The 20,790-nt window shown below is 43.0% G+C and overlaps 1 protein-coding gene across 2 annotated transcripts in view; it reads right to left on the bottom strand.

The window, feature by feature from the left end:
• SMAP1 (small ArfGAP 1) overlaps positions 1-20,790 on the bottom strand; it is a 221,384-nt gene that overhangs the window by 115,124 nt on the left and 85,470 nt on the right. For both annotated transcript variants that reach the window (XM_084623133.1, XM_084623134.1), the window contains one exon: positions 2,254-2,334. In XM_084623133.1, the coding sequence (XP_084479259.1) occupies positions 2,254-2,334 (81 nt within the window). The remainder of the gene's footprint in view (positions 1-2,253; positions 2,335-20,790) is intronic.

Below are 20,790 nucleotides of genomic sequence, written 5' to 3'. Positions count from 1 at the left end.
GGACAGCTGCTGGAGGACTGATAGGGTTGACCTTGGTAACACAGCATCTACACTCAAGCTCCGTCAACCTCAGTACATCGACCATGGCTCAATGTTACTATGTCAGCATAATGAAAAGTTTATATCAGTGGGAGACAAATTTTAGCGTCGACACATGCACAACTAGGGTGATGCAAAGCTACTTATGTTGACCTAATTTTGTAGCGTAGACAAGGCCTCAGGCAAACACTGCTTTCCTTGGTTGCACTCAAGTCATATTTCCAAGGTTTTCTTCACAACAGCTAATGACTTTTTTTTTTTAAACCAAGGACAGAGAATAATCAAGAAGCCCAACCCCACACATTTTGAGAAACGATACACAAAATTGCCGATAGAGGACAACTTAATAGAATCATGATTGGAGACATTTTGTTGGTGACTTGCCAGTACATAAAAAGGCAAAATCTTAAGTAACTTAAAACAATGACAAGACCATACCGCAATTTTGAATCTAAAATCTTGAAAAATACATCAGAATCCAAGAGCAAAAGAAAAGTACTAAGGAGAGGAGAACTAAGAATGTATGCTACTATCTGACAGGTTTACAAAGGAAAGTAACCTTGTCCCCCTCACCTCCAGCTTTCTTGGTTGTATTTTACTTTTTTATTATTACATAACGATGTAGCTTGGTATTCTGGTATATTCAATAAAGAAATATCTTTCTCACTTCCATTTCAACTACCCGAAATATCTTAAGAGAAGCTCATGCTAGCAATGATACCAATGCATTCTGATATCTTCTTTTAAATTTTTCTGTTTTTAAAGTTTTTGTGAATTTCTGGTATCAAGATGCTGGGATATTATTCATGGAAGATTAGTTACAACATGACAAAAAAGTTTGACAAGTGAACATTCAGAACAAAACATACTTTAATTATATTAATAAAACAACAGATAGGAAAGATGGTATTTTTATGCAGCTGTGACACATTACATTGCCACAGCAAAAATAAACTGGCAGATAGAGACTCCAATGAATTATACAAAGTATTGGACTACACTGCAGGATAAAAGTTCTAGGAACATGCTAATTGTTTTTCACAGAAGTAGCCAGCATTTAGCAATGTACATGGCTAAAGATACACAGTAATACATCAGCAGCCAGCCCCATCAGCTCCCCTTCCCCCCACTTCCCTGCTCCCAGCGCCTCCCACCCACTGGCACCCCTCTGATCAGAGCCTCCCTCCCTGCATGTCCCGATCAGCTGTTTTGTGGCATGCAGGAGGCTCTGTGGGTGGGTGGGGGCAGGGAGGAGCAGCGAGGGCACAGCAGGCTCAGGGGAGGGCGTGGAAGGGGTGGAGTGAGGGGCAGGGCCTGTGGCAGAGCCGGGGTTGAAAAGTGAGCACCCCCCTGGGCACATCGGAAAGTTGGCGCCTGTAGCTCCATCCCCAGAGTCGGTGCCTATACAAGGAGCTGCATATTAATTTCTGAAGAGCCGCATGTGGCTCTGGAGCCACAGGTTGGCCACCCTGATCTAGTCCATTCCTCTGCCAGGATTGTTTCCTACGAAGTATTTATTGGTACTTTTTCCAGTCTAGTCCTAACTGTACTTAGTACTGCAGACTCCACTAATTCCCTTGCACAATCTGAAAGACCTTGATATTTGGAATATTATTCTGATATTCAGCTTACTTTCAGGAATCATCATCCTAGTTTTAGCTATTGAACAATTTTTCCTCCCTCCTTGGTGTTCACTTAAGTTATTTGTTCAATCAATGACAGAGTTCCACAACATACTATCGTAGTAAATCCATATATTATTTTACAATTTAATTTCAGATACACATCTGTGCTGTATCTACAGACCAGAGCTCTCATGGTGTGTAAACTTGACACTACTCAACAGCATAGACCTTAGTTTTCAAAAAAAATATGCATGAAAAACACACAGTAACTATGAGCACAACAGTGTATTTTTGAAAGCTTAACCATTTAGGTCTAATTCTTGTCAACTATTATTTTACTAGGATCAGATAAACATTTTAATATGAACCCTTCTTTCCCTGTCCCATTAAATGGATAGAAAGTTGTCATTGTCAGTCTTTGCAGATCAGACAATCACTCAAGCATTCATGAACCATTAACACTAGTTAATTTGGACTATTATTCAGACATCTTTTTATATTTCAAATACATCTATCTAACTCCAGGCACAATACATGGCCCAATACTGTATCTATTTGTAAATTAAAAAATAAAATAAAGTAGTCTTACCTTTTCACTGGTTAGGGGTTTCAATGGTTTTTCTGATTCCCTCTCTCTCTTCTTCTCATCTTTTTTTTTCTCCTTTTCCTTCTGTAAGAGAAAGAGTGTGTTACTTGCTAGGAAAAAAGTGTTTGCAAATAATATTAACTTAAAAATTTTAAAAAAAGTCCTGCTGAACACAAATGAAAGTCTTCATATAAAGTATAGAAACTGATTACACATCTTAAAGTTATAATTTTTGAAAATGATAAAGTAAAATTATTTATTGTACTTTCCTCATGTGTATTATAGTAAAAGTCCATAGTCAGTATGGTAGGTTCCAGTGTTGCAAAGAGAGATTATCAAACTCAAATAAGCCTCTGGTCTAGTTAAAAAGCCTAGTGGTTTCAGGCTTAGCACACCTCATTACACCTGTAACTGAATAGTAAATGATAACTTTAAAAGGTATAATCTGAGTTCAGAGAACTATAGCAATTAGATCAATGTTCATTTTCAACTAGTACAATTTTATTCAGTTTCTCCATACCCACCCCATCGTTTTCCCTATTTTCCCAATAGTTTGGCAGCTGCAGCAGCACGGTAACAGCTTTTCCAAAGCTTGCATAACTTTGTCGAGCATAAAGTTATGAATAGTGAATAATAATACATTTGCGTGCCCCAATTAGAATAAACTATTTTTTAAAGACATGCAAGATATTTGTGTGTGCGCGCGCTCATTGTCAGTGAAGGATAATCTTTCAGTAATGAGGTATAACAGTAACGAATGTCCAGTAATCCTATTTTTAAAAGTCTTCAAGTGTAGCTAGTCCTGAGACACTAGTTTTAACTATTTGTGAAGTTTGAGGCATCCGCATTATTCTCTTAAGATCACTTGGATATGGAAAAGGCCCGACACTGAGTGCTAAACTTTTAAAGGACCCACTTTAAAATTAAATTTTAACTTATTAACTAATTTGCTTGTAAATTCTCCAAACTCATTCTATACCCAGAGTAAATGCTATAATTTTTGGAAGATACACCACGTTCTTCACACAAAAATATGGTTGAATCCCTGCTTGCTTAATGGGTAAAATTTTGAGAAGCACAAATCTCATTTCAAAAGTGACCTTAGGCACTGAGGAACTTAAGAACCTAAGTCACCTTTGGCATAGGACACAGGCTTCTAAGTGACTTAGGGGTTTTTGAAAATTTTGCCTAATAATATTTGTCCCAAAAGTTTTCAAATAGTGTCAGGTGACATAAGAAAAATCAGGCTTAAAATTAACTAGCTTTTATGCCTGTAGTGTATGGCATTAATAAACTTAAGAGCCTTTAGGCTTTGAAGCTTGCACAAATGATGCCTATACATCACTGAATGGCTTTACTTGCATGCAATGTACTATAATACTCTGAAGAGGGAACTCATACTGTACTGTTATGCAGACAGTGAAACCAAAAAAGTTTGTGTTGCATTACAGTACTATAACCTTACTACCTTAATTGACCTTGATTATATCAACTTTCTGCTTTTTTCCCCCCTTCCTCCTGTCCCACAGCAAGCCACTAGAAAAATCACCAGTTTAATCTAACCACAAATAATATTATGCATTAATCATAACTTTATGATAGACAAAGTTACGCAAGCTTTGTAAAAGCTGTTACTATATCACTGCAGGTTCCAAACTGTTGGGTAGATATGAGAAATGAATGGGGGGTATGGAGGTACAGCTATATTGTGTGTGTCTGGGAATGGTACCATATATGCCACCTTCACTGTAGCAATTGACTGAACTACATTTCTTTGAACAGCACCTGCAGGAGAATCACTGACATCTACACAGCACTTCACAAAACCGAGGTAAACAGAAAGGTTTAAATGAAATGATAACACAACCCAAAGATGCACAGAATCATAGAATATTAGGGATGGAAGAGACCTCAGGAGGTCATCTAATCCAATCCCCTGCTCAAAGCAGGACCAACACCCACTAAAATCATCCCAGCAAAGGCTTTGTCAAGCTAGGCCTTAAAAACCTCAAAGGATGGAGATTCCACCACCTTCCCAGGTAACCCACTGCAGTGCTTCACCACCCTCCTAGTGAAACAGTGTTCCCTAATATCCAACCTAAACCTCCCCCACTGCAACTTGAGTCCATTCCTCCTTGTTCAGTCATCTGCCACCACTTTGGAACCCCCCTTCAGGTAGTTGAAGTTTGCTATCAAATCTCCCCTCACTCTTCTCTTCTGTAGACTAAATAACCCCAGTTCCCTCAGCCTCTCCTTGTAAATCATGTCCCCAGCCCCCTAATCATTTTTGTTGCCCTCTGCTGGACTCTCCAATTTGTCCACATCCCTTCTGTAGTGGGGGGGACCAAAACTGGACACCATGTTCCAGGTGTGGCCTCGTGGCAGTAGGGTGACCTGATGTATTAATTTTATTGGGATAGTCCCGATATTTTGGGTTTTGTCTCATATACCTTACAGCTACTACCCCCAATCCCAATTTTTTCACACTTTCTACCTGGTTACCCTAGGCGGCAGGTGAAGCAACACCCAATCAAATAAGAGAAGAAAGAGGAGGTGCAGCAAGAGACAATGGTACAGAGAGGAGAGACTGCAGTCCTTTGCAGCCAAAGTCACATCAGAGAGAAGGACTGGGAAATGCAACAAAAAACTGTTTTCCCTCTTGGAGAGGCACATCATGATGCTGAAGAGGAGAACATATGTACTCTGGCAAACCCTATCTGTATTCCATTGTGGATATGCATGTGCTCCACATGCCTGGAATCACACAGTTCTTGGAGACAGGTTTCAGAGTGGTAGCCATGTTAGTCTGTATCAGCAAAAAGAACGAGGAGTACTTGTGGCACCTTAGAGACTAACCAATTTATTTGGGCATAAGCTTTTGTGGGTTAAAACCCACTTCGTCAGATACATGCAGTGGAAAATAGAGTAGGGATATATATAATATATATATATATATACACACACACACACACACACACACAGAGAACATGAAAAAATGGGTGTTGTCATACCAACTAAGTTATAGTTGATATGGTCACTCCCATTTTTTCATGTTTTTCCACATTTGATTTACCAGAGTATATGTTCCTTTCTATTTTCTTCAATAGGATCTGATTTCCACTTTTTAAAGAGTGCCTTTTTGCCTCTAACCGCCTCTTTTACTCTGCTGTTTTGCCATGGTGGCATTTTTTGGTTCTTTTACTGTTTTTTGTTTGGGGTACTCATTTCGTTTGAACTTCTATTATGGTGTTTTTCAATTGTCTCCATGCAGCTTGCAGGCATTTCACCCTTGTGACTGTTTCTTTTAATTTCTATTTAATTAGCATCCTCATTTTTATATAGTTCCCCTTTGTGAAGTTAAATGCTCCAATGGTGTTCTCTACATCCCTACAAGGACGTTAAATTTCATTACATTCTCTTCACTATCAATGAGCAGTTCAGGTATATTCATCTTCTGGTCTAGATCCTATGTTTCACTTAAGACCAAATTATGTCTTAAATTAAGACCTCTCCTCTGGATGGGGGTGGGAGCGCAGGAGGACAAGCTGCTCCAAGTAGTAATCATTTATGGTGTCTAGACATTTTATCTCTGCCTCCCTTCCTGAGGTGACATTTATATGAGAATAGTTTAAATCCCCCATTATTATTCTATTTTCTGTTTTTGTAGCCTCTCTAATCTCCCTGAGCATGTCAAACACTGTCAAGTCATCATCAGGCAGTCTGAACTAAATTCCTACTGCTTTGTTCTTAACATTCAAGCATGGAAATTCTATCCGTAGAGATTCTATGGCACAGAGATTCATTTATTTATTTACTATATTTAACTCCTACACTTACCTCTCTCCCACAACCTGCTCTATTATTCCTATATATTTTGTACACTGGTATTACTGGTTTCAGAGTAGCAGCTGTGTTAGTCTGTATTCGCAAAAAGAAAAAAGAGTACTTGTCGCACCTTAGAGACTAACAAATTTATTTGAGCAGTATTATTTATACTGAATGCATCCGATGACGTGAGCTGTAGCTCACGAAAGCTTATGCTCAAATAAATTTGTTAGTCTCTAAGGTGCCACAAGTACTCCTTTTCTTTTTACTGGCATCACTCCACCAAGTTTCTGTGATGCTTATTACATGAATATACTCATTTAACACCAGTTCATCATCTTAGTATTTAGACTTCTAGCATTTGTATACAAGCAGTTACAAAATTGTCATTATTTGGTTGTCTGACTTCCTGTGATGTAATCACATGGGACTCTTGTTTGTCTGTTTTGCTTCAGTTCCTTTATCAATTTCTATCCTCTCCTCTTTACTAGGATATAGAGTATCCCTTTAACAAATCCTCCCCAAAGGGATGTTTCTGACCAAACCACGTGCGCCTCCACGTCTGTCAGCTTTCCCCCAAGCCCTTAGTTTAAAAACTCCTCTGCTATCTTCTTAGTTTTACAATCTGGTTCTGTTTGCTTTAGGTGGAGCCCCCATCCTTCCTATATAGGCTCCTCCCTTCCCAGACCATCCCCGAGTTATAAACCTAAACCTCTCCTCCCAACACCATAATTTTATCCACACATTGACACCCTGCAATTCTGCCTAGGTTTCTGGAACTGGAAGCATTTCAGAGAATGCTACAATGGAGGTCCTGATAGCAATCTAAATTTGACCTCCAGGCCCTCTACCTTACCCTTTCCCTGTGTCACTGGTACCTACATGTACCACAACCAGCAGCTCCTCCCCGGCACAGCAAATAAATCTATATAGATGTCTCGCAAGGTCTGCAACCTTTGCATCCAGTCAGCAATACACCACATGATCCTCCCGGTCATCACAAACCTAACTACCTGTATTTCGAAAATCGAATCCCCATTTACTACTACTGGTCTCTGTTATTACAAAGAGGTCCCCTCCCTCAGAGTAGTCACCTCATTGCAAGAGGCTATCATAAAATCAACTGTAAGAAAGGTCCCAATTATTGAGTTTTTTCCCCCACCACTCCAGCTTGATGTTCTACTTCCCAGAGACTTTCATCCTCCTCAACAGCACAGAGGCTGTCAGATAGGGAGTAGGACCACTCTGCTATGTCCCTGAAAATTTCTATCACTCTGAGCTCCTTCAATGAAATCCCTCTGGTCTCAAGAGACTGTGCTCAATCACTGAAGGCCCTGAGGTGCTTGCAACGAATGCACGCATGACAGCAGACCACAAAGTATGTAGGTTATTGGCCTAAGTTTAGAGTCTGTTTGTTAGGTCTATCTGCCTCTCATACTCCCTCTGTAAACTGCTTTGGAAAATTCCCACTTGCTGCTCCTGTTTGCTAGCTCAGTGAAGTCTCTCTTCCTCTTCAAATGAAGATGGTTTCACAAAAAATAAAGTGGATTGACTGATTCAGGTGAAACTCCAAAACAATTCTGGGGGTGAATTTAGGAAGTAAATGCAATGAAATGTTGTCTCTATAGAATAAGGTGTATGGCAGATCTGCCATTAGTGCTCTGAGCTCACCCACCCTCCTAGCTGAGGTAATGGCTACCAGGAATGGAAACTTCAGAGATCAGAGACAGATACTGAACATGTATCTGTTCCCCCAGGAATGTGTGGGCCCCTTACTGAATGAGGGAGGCAACCTAGTGACAGAGGATGTGGAAAAAGCTAATGTACTCTATGCTTTTTTTGCCTCTGTTTTCACTAACAAGGTCAGCTCCCAGACTGCTGCGCTGGGCATCACAAAATGGGGAAGAGATGGCCAGCCCTCTGTGGAGAGAGCGATGGTTAGGGACTATTTAGAAAAGCTGGACGTGCACAAGTCCATGGGGCCGGACGAGTTGCATCCGAGAGTGCTGAAGGAATTGGCGGCTGTGATTGCAGAGCCATTGGCCATTATCTTTGAAAACTTGTGGCGAACCGGGGAAGTCCCGGATGACTGGAAAAAGGCTAATGTAGTGCCAATCTTTAAAAAAGGGAAGAAGGAGGATCCTGGGAACTACAAGCCAGTCAGCCTCACCTCAGTCCCTGGAAAAATCATGGAGCAGGTCCTCAAAGAATCAATCCTGAAGCACTTGCATGAGAGGAAAGTGATCAGGAACAGCCAGCATGGATTCACCAAGGGAAGGTCATGCCTGACTAATCTAATCGCCTTTTATGATGAGATTACTGGTTCTGTGGATGAAGGGAAAGCAGTGGATGTATTGTTTCTTGACTTTAGCAAAGCTTTTGACACGGTCTCCCATAATATTCTTGTCAGCAAGTTAAGGAAGTATGGGCTGGATGAATGCACTATAAGGTGGGTAGAAAGCTGGCTAGATTGTCGGGCTCAACGGGTAGTGATCAACGGCTCCATGTCTAGATGGCAGCCGGTATCAAGTGGAGTGCCCTAAGGGTCGGTCCTGGGGCCGGTTTTGTTCAATATCTTCATAAATGATCTGGAGGATGGTGTGGATTGCACTCTCAGCAAATTTGCGGATGATACTAAACTGGGAGGAGTGGTAGATACGCTGGAGGGGAGGGATAGGATACAGAAGGACCTAGACAAATTGGAGGATTGGGCCAAAAAAAATCTGATGAGGTTCAATAAGGATAAGTGCAGGGTCCTGCACTTAGGACGGAAGAACCCAATGCACAGCTACAGACTAGGGACCGAACGGCTAGGCAGCAGTTCTGCGGAAAAGGACCAAGGGGTGACAGTGGACGAGAAGCTGGATATGAGTCAACAGTGTGCCCTTGTTGCCAAGAAGGCCAATGGCATTTTGGGATGTATAAGTAGGGGCATAGCGAGCAGATCGAGGGACGTGATCGTTCCCCTCTATTCGACATTGGTGAGGCCTCATCTGGAGTACTGTGTCCAGTTTTGAGCCCCACACTTCAAGAAGGATGTGGATAAATTGGAGAGAGTCCAGCGAAGGGCAACAAAAATGATTAGGGGACTGGAATACATGAGTTATGAAGAGAAGCTGAGGGAGCTGGGATTGTTTAGCCTGCGGAAGAGAAGAATGAGGGGGGATTTGATAGCTGCTTTCAACTACCTGAAAGGGGGTTCCAAAGAGGATGGCTCTAGACTGTTCTCAATGGTAGCAGATGACAGAACGAGGAGTAATGGTCTCAAGTTGCAGTGGGGGAGGTTTAGATTCGATATTAGGAAAAACTTTTTCACTAAGAGGGTGGTGAAACACTGGAATGCGTTACCTAGGGAGGTGGTAGAATCTCCTTCCTTAGAGGTTTTTAAGGTCAGGCTTGACAAAGCCCTGGCTGGGATGATTTAACTGGGAATTGGTCCTGCTTCGAGCAGGGGGTTGGACTAGATGACCTTCTGGGGTCCCTTCCAACCCTGATATTCTATGATTCTATGTAGATAGCAGTTCAAAGGATAGCTTGGTGAGCACCAAAAAAAACCCAAGGTTTAAGTCCCATGGAGGAGTACATTTCCTTAGTGGCAGAAAGATTTAAACTAGGTCCTTCCGGAATCTGGTAGCTGGTGGGTGAACAAAAGTTAAGTAATCATGTTAAGGTGGGGGTATACACTGATTACAGGTCCACCTGGTAGCAAAGAGTTGATGGAAAGACCAGATGTTTTGGTGGAAAGAGGATAGTCATAGGGCATATGAATTACTGTTGTGCCCAGCTGGAAACACTACTTAGCCAACTGGAAGCGTATTTCCTAGTAGAATCTTTTTGACTATTAGTAAGAACGTTTTGCATGGCTTCAGAGCATGAATGGGTTAGGAGATTCAAAAAAGGCGGAATGTTGATCCGCAACTGAGATGACATGTGTAGGAGACTTGGGAACCAAAAGTGTCTAGGCGAATTGGGGGCAATGGGCACAACTCGTGCCTCATCCTGATGAATTTTCCATAAGACCCAAGGTAGGAGTGGCAGGGGAAGGTAGGCATAGTTCAGATGATCTGGCCATAAAAGAAGGAGAGCATCGCCATGAGAAAGTGTGCTATGGCGCCTCTCGAATACTGCATGTTGCACTTCCAGTTCATTTGAGAGGCAAACGGTTCCCGTGGGAGTTCCCCACAAAGCAAAGATACCGTTTACCACAGAGTTGTATAGCTCCCACTCATGGTCGATAAAATGTCTGCTGCAGAGGTTGACCAGCACATTCTGATTCCCTACCAGGTCAACTGGCAATACGATGATTCAATTGGTGATGCACCAATTTCACAGATTGACTGCTTCTGCACAGAGGGGAATACAGCTTGCTCCTGTGTGCCTGTTGATGTAAAAGCCAGTCATCACATTGTCAGACATCATATGAGAACAGTGACATTGGATGAATGGGAGAAAGGATTTGCAAACCTCTCTGACTGCCCGAAATTCCAGAACATTCATGTGCATCCAGGCCTCTCGGGACATTCAAATACCCTGCACCATGCAGCTATCCACATTGGCTCCCCAGCCTAAGAAGGAGGCAACTATAATCATCTAGTGTGAAGAAAAGAAGGGAATGCCCATGCATACTATGTGAGGATTTTTCCACCATAGTGGAGGAGATGATGTTACTTTGGTGGGAACTATGGTGTTCATGGACTGTTTGGTCAGTACATTGTTTGAAGCCAAGCATGCAGGCAATGAAGATGGAGTCTGTTGAACAGCGTGACATAAGCATATGATGCCATATATCTCAGGAGAGAAAGACAGAAGATTCTGATCGACCTTCAAGAACTGTTCACGACCTGATCTATAAAGTTGTTCATCCCTTGGAACCTGTCCATTGGCAGATAAGCTCTCACTGTGACTGAATTTAGGGATGCTCCAATGAAGTCTGTGGTGGAGTGTGGACAGACTAGGGAAGACAGGAGCTGAAGCACTTATAAAGCTGACTTGTAGGCTTCTTGACATGTCTTGAAGATAGAGGAGATAGAGGAGGACAGCAAAGCCATGACATCTGATAAGAGGGCTACTACCAAGACAACCTTGGTAAAGATCCTGAGGGCAGGAGCACGGCCGAATGGGAAAATCCTTTCCTTGGTAACGAAGAGATACCCTGTCTACTCCTCACTGCTGTAGAAGGAGTTCTACTTCCTGTTTGAGAATCTCCTCCTGAAAACAGACCCTGAAAAAGAGGGAGAAGAGAGGCTTTGGAGGGATCATGGAGGCAAATTTGATCACAGCTGGAATCGATGTTTAACACCCATTGGCCCATAATTACTGCACTCCAGGTGTGGAAAAATGGTGCCAAATAACCCCCAAATGATGTGGGGGAAATCAGCAGATGGTGGCAGCTCTTGAATTCCTGTCAAAAATAGTTTAGCCAATAGCTGGAACTGGGATGGTGATGTTAACACAAAGTGCAGGGAAATGAACTTCTGAACCCTTTGCCTCTTATGAGGAGTCTCATAAGGCTGCTAGTGGTAAAATTGTTGAGCCACTGGTCTAGTTTTATATGACTGCCTGTGGAATTTCTCTCTTTGGGGAAAGTGTATATTTTTCCAGGGAGTGGAGGATGGCCCTGCAGTCCTTCTGAGTGTGCAAGGACTCACCTGTCTTTTGGTTAAAACGATTAACTTCTTTGAAGGGCAGGTCCTGCACAGTATGTAAAGCACCACATATGAATCTGATTTCCTGGGCTCTCTCCATGCTGACAGAAATTAGTTTGAAAATGGCATGGGCACCAGGTGCATTTTGGGATTCAGCAGGGGGAAGTATGGGAGTTTCATCCCGCTTCCTATAATTTTCCTGGCCTTTTGGAGTTATGCCTTTACCCATCTCAAGAAGCGCCCAGAATGCAGGAAGCCTGGGAGAGATGCCACGAATCCTGATAGATCTACCCAGATAGCAATGTACCAAAATGAAGGCAGCATGGTGTGGGCCCACGGCTGAAAGAGAAGATTGTGTGGTTGCACCAGCATAAACTCATTGTAAACACACAATGAAATTAAGATAAATTGATTGATCTATACTGATGTATGTTACACTGCTGGAGCTTTCCGATGAAGGCCAGCCTATAGTAACATATTGGTTAAGTACTGCGTCAGGGGAAAAACTCTACCTGCTGAATCCCCAAGAGTAGGCTTTGCAGTACCTACTGTAGATGTTTTTTTGGATGTCTAACATGTAAGTACTCACACCCAGCTTAATTCTCCTTACCTTATGAGATCTGATGTCACTGTGGTACAGTTACTAGAACCAAAAATAACATTTAGATATTTGGTCTAAATCTCAGCACATGCACTAATGAGTAACAATGAACAGTTTAAAATATAGATGTTCCCAGATTGGTACTCATTGCAGCTTTGTAAATGCAACATGGCTTTCAAAATTATAAAAAATTTATTTTTATCTGGACAGTGAGAAAAGAGAACTCATGACCTCTTGCTTGAGGAGTTAAATCCGCAGAGTATTCTCCAGTGTGGTCCACTGTGTCGGTGTAGGGCTCTGTATTAGCCTCCCCACAGGATAACCTGTCAATTATCCAGACTCTGAGTGAAGTTTAACAAGTATCTTCACATCCACCTACCAGAACTCAGCATCACAAGTAAATGATCCTGGCCACCGATATTAAAATATTAGATTACACAAGAAGATGGGATCAATGTACAGTCTTCTTGTGAAAATTTAATTTCACTGTATATAGCCCCAGTTCATATCAGATTTTTCATTTGAAAACCTGAACAGAAAATATTTTTTAAGCCTGCTGTAAACTGATTTTCAACCTTGTCTTGGAAGGAAATGCTTTTAATTCTGATTCAGGGGCACAGAATTGCATGGATAAATAGATATGCAGGACATACAGAAGATCTTCACTTGAAAAGCTATTTCCTAAAATTTCAGAGCATTTATCAGTGGTTTCTTCAGAGGCAGAAATTTGAACAGTAACATATTTAAAACAATTGTGACAAGGCTAAAGATTTTTTTAAAAAAAGACAGCAGAGTGAGACTTCAAAATATTGTCTAAAACAGGGGTTTGCAACGTATGGCACGCATGCTAAAGACGGCACGCGAGCCAATATTCAATAGCACGCTGCTGCCAGCTGGGTCCCGGCCAGCCTGCTGCCGAACCCAGGCTGGCTGGGGCTGAGCTGGGCTGGCGGCTGGGGGGCTGGCTGGCAGCAGTGTGCCATTAAAAATCCTGCCCACCCCGGCCCGCCTTTTCCACCCCCCGCCCCTCCCACGGGGGCAGGGTGAAGAAGCTTGGTCCTGCAGGCTGCTGCAGGGCAGGCAAGTTACCCCCTCCCCCACTGGCGTGCTGGGTTCCTGCCCCTCCTCCGATCAGCTGATGGCCCTCCCAAGGGAGGGGGAGAAGCGGAGCCAGAGTGCACCCGCTGCTCAGGGGAAGAGGTAGAGAAGGGGGGGGGGGATGGCGGGTGGAATCAGGGCATGTCCCCTCCAGCACCCTGCCGTGAGCCGCTCTGGGCTGCGAGTGCCCCCAGGACCCTAGCCCACACCCCCCAGTCCTCTGCCCTGACCCCTGCACCCCCCCATGTCCCCAGCCCTGACTCCAGCACCCCCCACACATCCCATGCCCTGGTAAGTACTCCACACCCAAACCTCCTGCCCCAACCCTGAGTCCCCTTCCTCATTCTAGCTCCTGGCCAGACCCTACACCCCAACCTGATCCTTCATCCCCAGCTCTATGCTCATTGCAGAGAGAGAGGAAGAGAATGGGCTAGAACCAGGGAGAAGGTAGGTACCCACTCTATGTGGGCAGGACTGGGATCCCAGACCAGCAGCAGGGACCCCGGCTGGTAGGAGCCGGCAGACGGAACCCCAAACCGGCAGCGGGCTGAGTAGCAGTGGGCTGAGCCGCTCAGCTCACTGCTGGTCTGGGGTTCCGGCCGCCGGCCTCGCTCAGCCCACTACCAGTCTGTGGTTCTGGCTGCCAGCCCCTTGCCAGCAGAGGTCCCGGCATCCCAGCCACAGGCCCCATTCAGCCTGCTGCTGGCCTAGGTGAACGGAAGCCCAGGCTGGCAGTACGCTGAGCAGGCTGGAGGCATAAGATCAGCATTTTAATTTAATTTTAAATGAAGCTTCTTAAACATTTTGAAAACCTTGTTTACTTTACATACGACAATAGTTTAGTTATATAATATATAGACTTATAGAGAGACCTAAAAAATGTTAAAATATATTATTGGCACGCGAAACCTTAAATAAAAGTGAATAAATGAAGACTCGGCACATCACTTCTGAAAGATTGCCGACCCCTGGCCTGAAACATGAACATCATCATATTATCTGATACATGCTCAAGAGAAGGAGTACTTGTGGCACCTTAGAGACTAACCAATTTTTTTGAGCATAAGCTTTCGTGAGCTACAGCTCACTTCATCGGATGCATACTGTGGAAACTGCAGAAGACATTATATACACAGAGACCATGAAACAATACCTCCTCCCACCCCACTCTCCTGCTGGTAATAGCTTATCTAAAGTGATCACTCTCCTTACAATGTGTATGATAATCAAGTTGGGCCATTTCCAGCACAAGAGAACTACTCTGATGACCATATGAAGAAAATTTGAGTTGATCTGAGTTGAACATGCTGCACAAAAGGACATAGATAGTAAGCTCCAAGGTATGATTATTATTAAAGATAAGTGTGAATGCCCTGGCAGCTAAATCACTAAGCCAGATTCAAAATATATATATTTTGAAGCCACGTGACAGAATTTAAAGAGTATATATTATCTCCTTTGAAATCAGTTCAATACACCACTGGAGGAGCGTGTTGCCTGTATAGTTTCCATCCACACCTGGCCAAGTGAAGTAGCAATAGATCAAATTTAGTGCCCAAATTAGATTCTAGCAATGGAACTGTTCACTGCCTGTACACTAGGTGGCCAAGATGGTCCTCTTGCTCCATTTTTAACTCATTTCTTTATAAGTATTAGAAAATTGAGGAAGGAGAGCATTTATACTTGTTTCCTTCCCATAAATATTGGGAAGGGTTTTATTTAAATGATAAAAATTAAACCTAAGTTTCCATTAACAGGTCGACGTATAATACAAATTTAAACAAACACTATCATTGCTGTAGTTTTACCCTTTTTTTGAAATATAGTCATGTTTCCCTGCACAGCACATACTCATTAAATGGTACCCTATGTGTGTTCACACACTAAATATATTTCATACCAAAAGTTGTTATAAGATGGTAATTTTGAATGTGAAGACCCCCCAGACAGGAAATGCCCAAGTTATTTATATGGGTCCTTATCTCTTCCCACTTCTTTATTTGCATTACAATACTATCTTTAAAGAGACACTGCTAATTTAATCACCACCAAATAAATTTTTTGGCCCGTTGTAGTAAGCAATACATGCAGTGATATTACTATAAACAGAAAGCCAGAGGAAAATTTCTAATTTGTTCATTTATGTATTTGACAGAACTTTGTCTGCAGTCAAGTGTACTACTTCCCTTGCTGCCTGAGAGTCTTTCCTCTTCTCTCTTGCTGTGTTACATGTTTTTAAAAATATTAAAATGATTAAAAAACTATAAAAATTGGTAGGACAGATTATCCAAAGCTACATTTAAAAGTCATTTTTTGAAGTTTATTAGTTTGTCAATTTTTACAGTCTTAGTTAGGCATAGAGTTTCTTGTATTTTTAAAAATGTTTATATGTACAACATTTAATGTAATTTCATCCATTGTCGTTGCCAGAGATTACAATGTGGATTGCCTTCTCTAACATATGCATTTTTAATTTTGTCATCCACCATGAACCATACTGTTTCTTTTCAACTGCATAGCCTTCCTTATGTGTAAGTCAACGGCCAAGGCAGCAAAGATGAAGATAACCTAACCACAAATGTACACAGTAAGTCAGCAAAATTTATTCTATGTTATATACCTAGACCCTATTCCTACAAACAAATATGCATATACTTAACTAGAAGCACAAAAGAAGACCCCGCGATTTCAATTAGACTATTCCTGTGCTTAAATTTAAGTTGTATTAGTATTCGCAGGATCAATACCTTAGCATGGAGATTGCTATGTAAAGAATTACTAACTCTACAGTAACTTTGGTTCTTCAAGATCTTGTAGTCAGTGTTCATCCCACAAGTAGGTGTGCATGTGCCTAAATGCACATTTCCTGTTCTTCCTCATGTTCCTGTGCGAAAACAAAAGCCAGATTAACTGTAACCTTTCCTCATCTCCCTCACAATGCACAGTCCCAGATAGTTGATGACTGAAAGCAGGAATGGAGGGTGGGTTTTGGGATTACACATCATCCCAAATAGCTACACAGTTACTGTAGCATAGATAACCATTCTTTCTCCTTCAAGTTATGAGTGTGTGGATACACTGTTCGTGACTGGCAAGCAATATGCCTTTGGGCTGGCGAGATGAGGAGTATCAACTGCATCAGTACTACCGCTCTCCTGATCTTGGCATGTGCTTGGCAGCCAAGTCCAATACATAATGCTTGATGAAAGATTATTACATGTTGTGACTTTGCAGTTCTTGGCAACGAACACATTTCAGACATAGGCAGAGGACATTGCTTGAGGGCTGGTGAAGTAAGCCTTGATGTTTGGTGGGAGAAGTACACCACTCTGATGGTAACAGCAAAAAAGACATTCTGTTATCCACTTGGATACTCAGATGTGATGGCCTAGCCTTTGCAAGAGCAGGATATAGCTCGAAATAACCAAAGACACAGTCTGAAGAGGAGGTTATTTACTGTAACTGGAGCATCTTCGAGATGCGTGGTCCCTAGCTGTATTCCACATGTGGGTTCGCATGCATGCCATACACCCGACTTCAGAAGTTTTCTCCAAGCAGTGTCTGTTGACTAGCACATGTGCAACATGTCTATTTGTGGTCCCGACCTAGGGTATAAGGGGCAGTGATAAGTAGGCGCCTCCTTGCTTGTTAATGTAGTGCATAGCAGACATATTGTTAACCAGGACCTGCACTGTGGAATTTCAGAGGCTAGGTAAGAAGGCCATGCAGGCTAGTCTGATGCCTCTGAATTCCAGGTTTATGGGAATTACCACATCTACTGAGGACCAGGTCCCTTGCAACAGTAAGTGGTCCAGATGGCTTTTCAACTGTTCCTGATGCATTTGTGATTCAAGTCCTTGTTCAGTAGGGTGCTAAGCACAGTAATCCTCATATATTTTTAGGTTATAACCACCATTCCAGTTCTGAGAGGCCTCAAAGTGGAACCAACACCTTCCCGTCAAATTGGTGTTTCACTGGACAGTGGATTGGCCTGAGTCAGATACATAGGAGCTAGAGGTGAAGTCAAGCAAGCATCATCATGTATGTGTACACTAACATGTGGCCTAACACTCAAAGACCCCCTGGTAGAGGCCTCAGGGTCCTTCAACACCTATCCCAGGAAAGGAGCAGTAGAGAAGTCCCTCCAAGAGGGCTAGAGTGGTTGTGAGGAAGCAACCAAGCAGAGAGGCTATAGGGGAAGCAGCCAGTGTGGGCCCTATAAAAGAGATGCACCTGGCTGGCTGCAGGATCTGAAATGGCTTGGATAGATTAGTCTGCTAGCAGGGCCTGGGAAAGCAAGGGGTTCTCCTGGCTAGCTGCAGGGTTAAGGCAGGTAGTTGCTGGCAAGGGAAGCGAGGGAATAACTTCTGGCTGGCTGCCAGGACTCACTGAAGACAGGTCCACAGGCAGTACTTTTCCCTGGAACTGTTACCTTGCGGAAGGGGGCTCATCTGGCTCATCTAGACTGACCCAGCTGGAGAGCTGGGGTCAAAGGACTAAAAGGCAGGTGAAGAACCTCCAAGGAGGAAGCCCTGGGAGTGCTGCTCCACCCCAGAGCAGGAACCTTCACATGTGAGCAGGTCAACTAGGGTACTAAGTATCGCTTCTTGTATCAACTAGGGTACTAAGATCGGTCCTCAGTCTGACCAACAGGGCCTGAGTCTGGGGAGGGCTACAGGGACAGTGTAGGGAGCTCAGCCAGAGGACTGAGTCGCTGAAGACCTGCTGAGAGATATTTAGTGAAAGGTGGGTGTGCTTGTGAAAGGTGGGTGCCAACCCAGTGAGAAAAAGACAAGTTGCAGACAGCCAGTGAAAGTGGGAGAGAGAGGTGCCAACCCTGTTACACTCCCTGTCCTCCTGTGGGATCTTAGACTACAATTAACTATTGACAGGAAAGCAGTGACCCTTTCCCCACATGAGAAAGTTGTATTTTGTGACCATAACCTGGTAGTTTGCCACCCAGAATTGCAGTGAGGCAGAGCAGTATGCTTTTTGCCCAGAAGTTTCTAATTTTTTAGGGTCCATGACCTTCAGTGTACTCTTTGAAAATGTAGATTTCTCCTGCATTACTGATACCAACAGGGACTCCAATTTTGAGAAGGTGTAGAAAAGTTCAAAGCCCTTCAGGGGCATTTGGTATCTTCTTTTCAGATGTTCAGATGTGGGAGAAAAAGTATCAGGCATTTGCCAGCTCAAATATTTCATCACTGATGGAAAGAATAATTCTGATGGGTGTTGCAGAACTTAGTATATCAAAAAGCATGTAGGACATCTCCTGTATTACTGTGATTTCAATGTCCAGGGATTCTGCAATGCAGGACTGGAGTTCCTGGAATGCCATGCTCGAGTAGGAGCTAGTGTCACTGCCTCATCAGGTAACGAAGACAACTCTTTCAGTTGAGACAGGTGTTCCTGTTGTCCCTCTATTACCTCCAACTATTGGGATCAACGTCAGGCACTGGTGTTAGTGCCCTGACTAACAGTGCTACCAGAGACCAGGATCGCTTCCACTTTCTTGATGCATTGGAGGGGGATATGCTCTAGGACACATGCAGTGACGGTCCCCAGTAAAGCCAATACAGCCAAGATGGCAAGCCATATGGGTTTTGGTCTGAGGTTCATCGACCCAGTGCCACTCATGCCTTACCTGGGGCAGAGCCCTAAGTGATAGCCTTCTATTACACCCTTGGAGGGACTCAAGAGTAGAGAAGAGGCATACGTACTGCATGCCAGAAAGGAGGAGTCTGCTGTCAACAGTGGAAAAAAACAGACCTCTTCAAACAGCGGTACTGGGCAGCAATATGGATTATGCACTGGTTCAGATGCTAGTCATCACTTTGGTGCAGGGGATGAGGGCATATCTAAGGCCCATGATCGGCTCAGTCACCGGCACCATTGATGGAGTTGGAAGCAGGACTACTTTACTGTGTACTGCCCCTATTTTGGGGGCAAGAGGTTTTATGTCCTCCCGGAAGGATGATCCCATGGGATATTTGGAGCTATGTTTCTGCTCTACCCGCTTTGCCTCTCAGTATTACCTTTTGTATCAGCATTACCTTTTGTATCACATCTATTGCTAAGTTGCTGGTGCTGGGACCCCTGGTGTGAATGCTCTAGGTGCCAGCTTTGATGGTGTCGTCCTCTTATCCTTCTTTCTACTGACTTATCCCAGGGTTGAGAGCCTGCATGAGGGATCACTGACCGATGCAAACTCTTTTGGCTCCACTTTGGGGTTATTTCCTCGAGGGCTCAAGTAAACCATGTTCATTACTCAAGCAGATGAAACATGAGCCAAGCACCCCTGGACTTGTTGTCCTGGTCCTGAAAGAAAAACAACTCGTACACCACGCACTTAAGCACTTGTCTGGGATTTGGCTCTTTCCCCAGGCAGAAGGGGCAATGGCTGGGTCTGTAAATGAGGTGGATGAGTCTGTCACAGAAGGAACAGGGTTTGAACACTGACAGTTTTGAGACTGACATGAGGCATGACAGTTGGCACAAAGTGCCTCTCCCTGCTATACAGTAGGGTGTATTTTTTCTTTTCTTTTTTTTTAATTAGAACATTCAATTAAAGGAAGAAGAAAAGTAAAGACAAAAAATTTCACAAATTGGTAAAAAGGAATGAGTTTGACACTTTAAAATGTAAAAGGTCAGACACACGTTAGATTCTGTCTTGGTAAGACAGCACTGAGGGAGGGTCACAGCTGCTCCGCCCTTTGTGACCTTGCACAGTAGAACACTGTGGCACAGGACACTGCTATTCAAAAGAATCCAATCACACAAAACTTCTACAATGCACACCTACAGTGGGATCCACGCTGACATATATTCAAAGTAGTATGATTTAGTCTGAACTTTTCATATAAAGTGGTCTTTCATTTACTGTCTAGGACACAGAGCAGTAGATAGAACTAAGATCCTACATACATGAATGCAAGGCTGTAGGAAATATTCTACTTGATACTGTATTTGTGAAATAGTATATGATCATGTAGTTAAAGACTACTGTAATGCATATGCAGAATGGGGTAGAGTTCGGGTTTTCCATCCAACCCTACTTTGGCATTACCTGTGTTTTGAATATTTAATTATACAACCTTTATGTTCCATTACAATAGTTTTTGGTATGGAAATTTCTCACTGTTTTTAAAAGTAAAAAATCATAATGATGGAGCTTTATTCTCCAGGACTTTGAAACTCAAATGGGTTACAATAATACATGTATATTTAATAAGAGCTACTTCAATGTCACGATCAGGCCCTGTTGAATAGATTTGATACGGTTTATAGAAAAGTACCAATCTTCTTCACAACTTAAGAGATGCAGAGCTTTCAGGGTGCATCAGAAGGGCACTTCCTTCTCTGCAGTTT

Source organism: Lepidochelys olivacea (genome assembly GCF_965140295.1).
Source record: "Lepidochelys olivacea isolate rLepOli2 genome assembly, chromosome: 3".
Taxonomy (NCBI): Eukaryota; Metazoa; Chordata; order Testudines; family Cheloniidae; genus Lepidochelys; species Lepidochelys olivacea.
The sequence above is the reverse complement of the archived record's forward strand: the minus strand, read 5'-3'. Positions and strand labels throughout refer to the sequence as shown.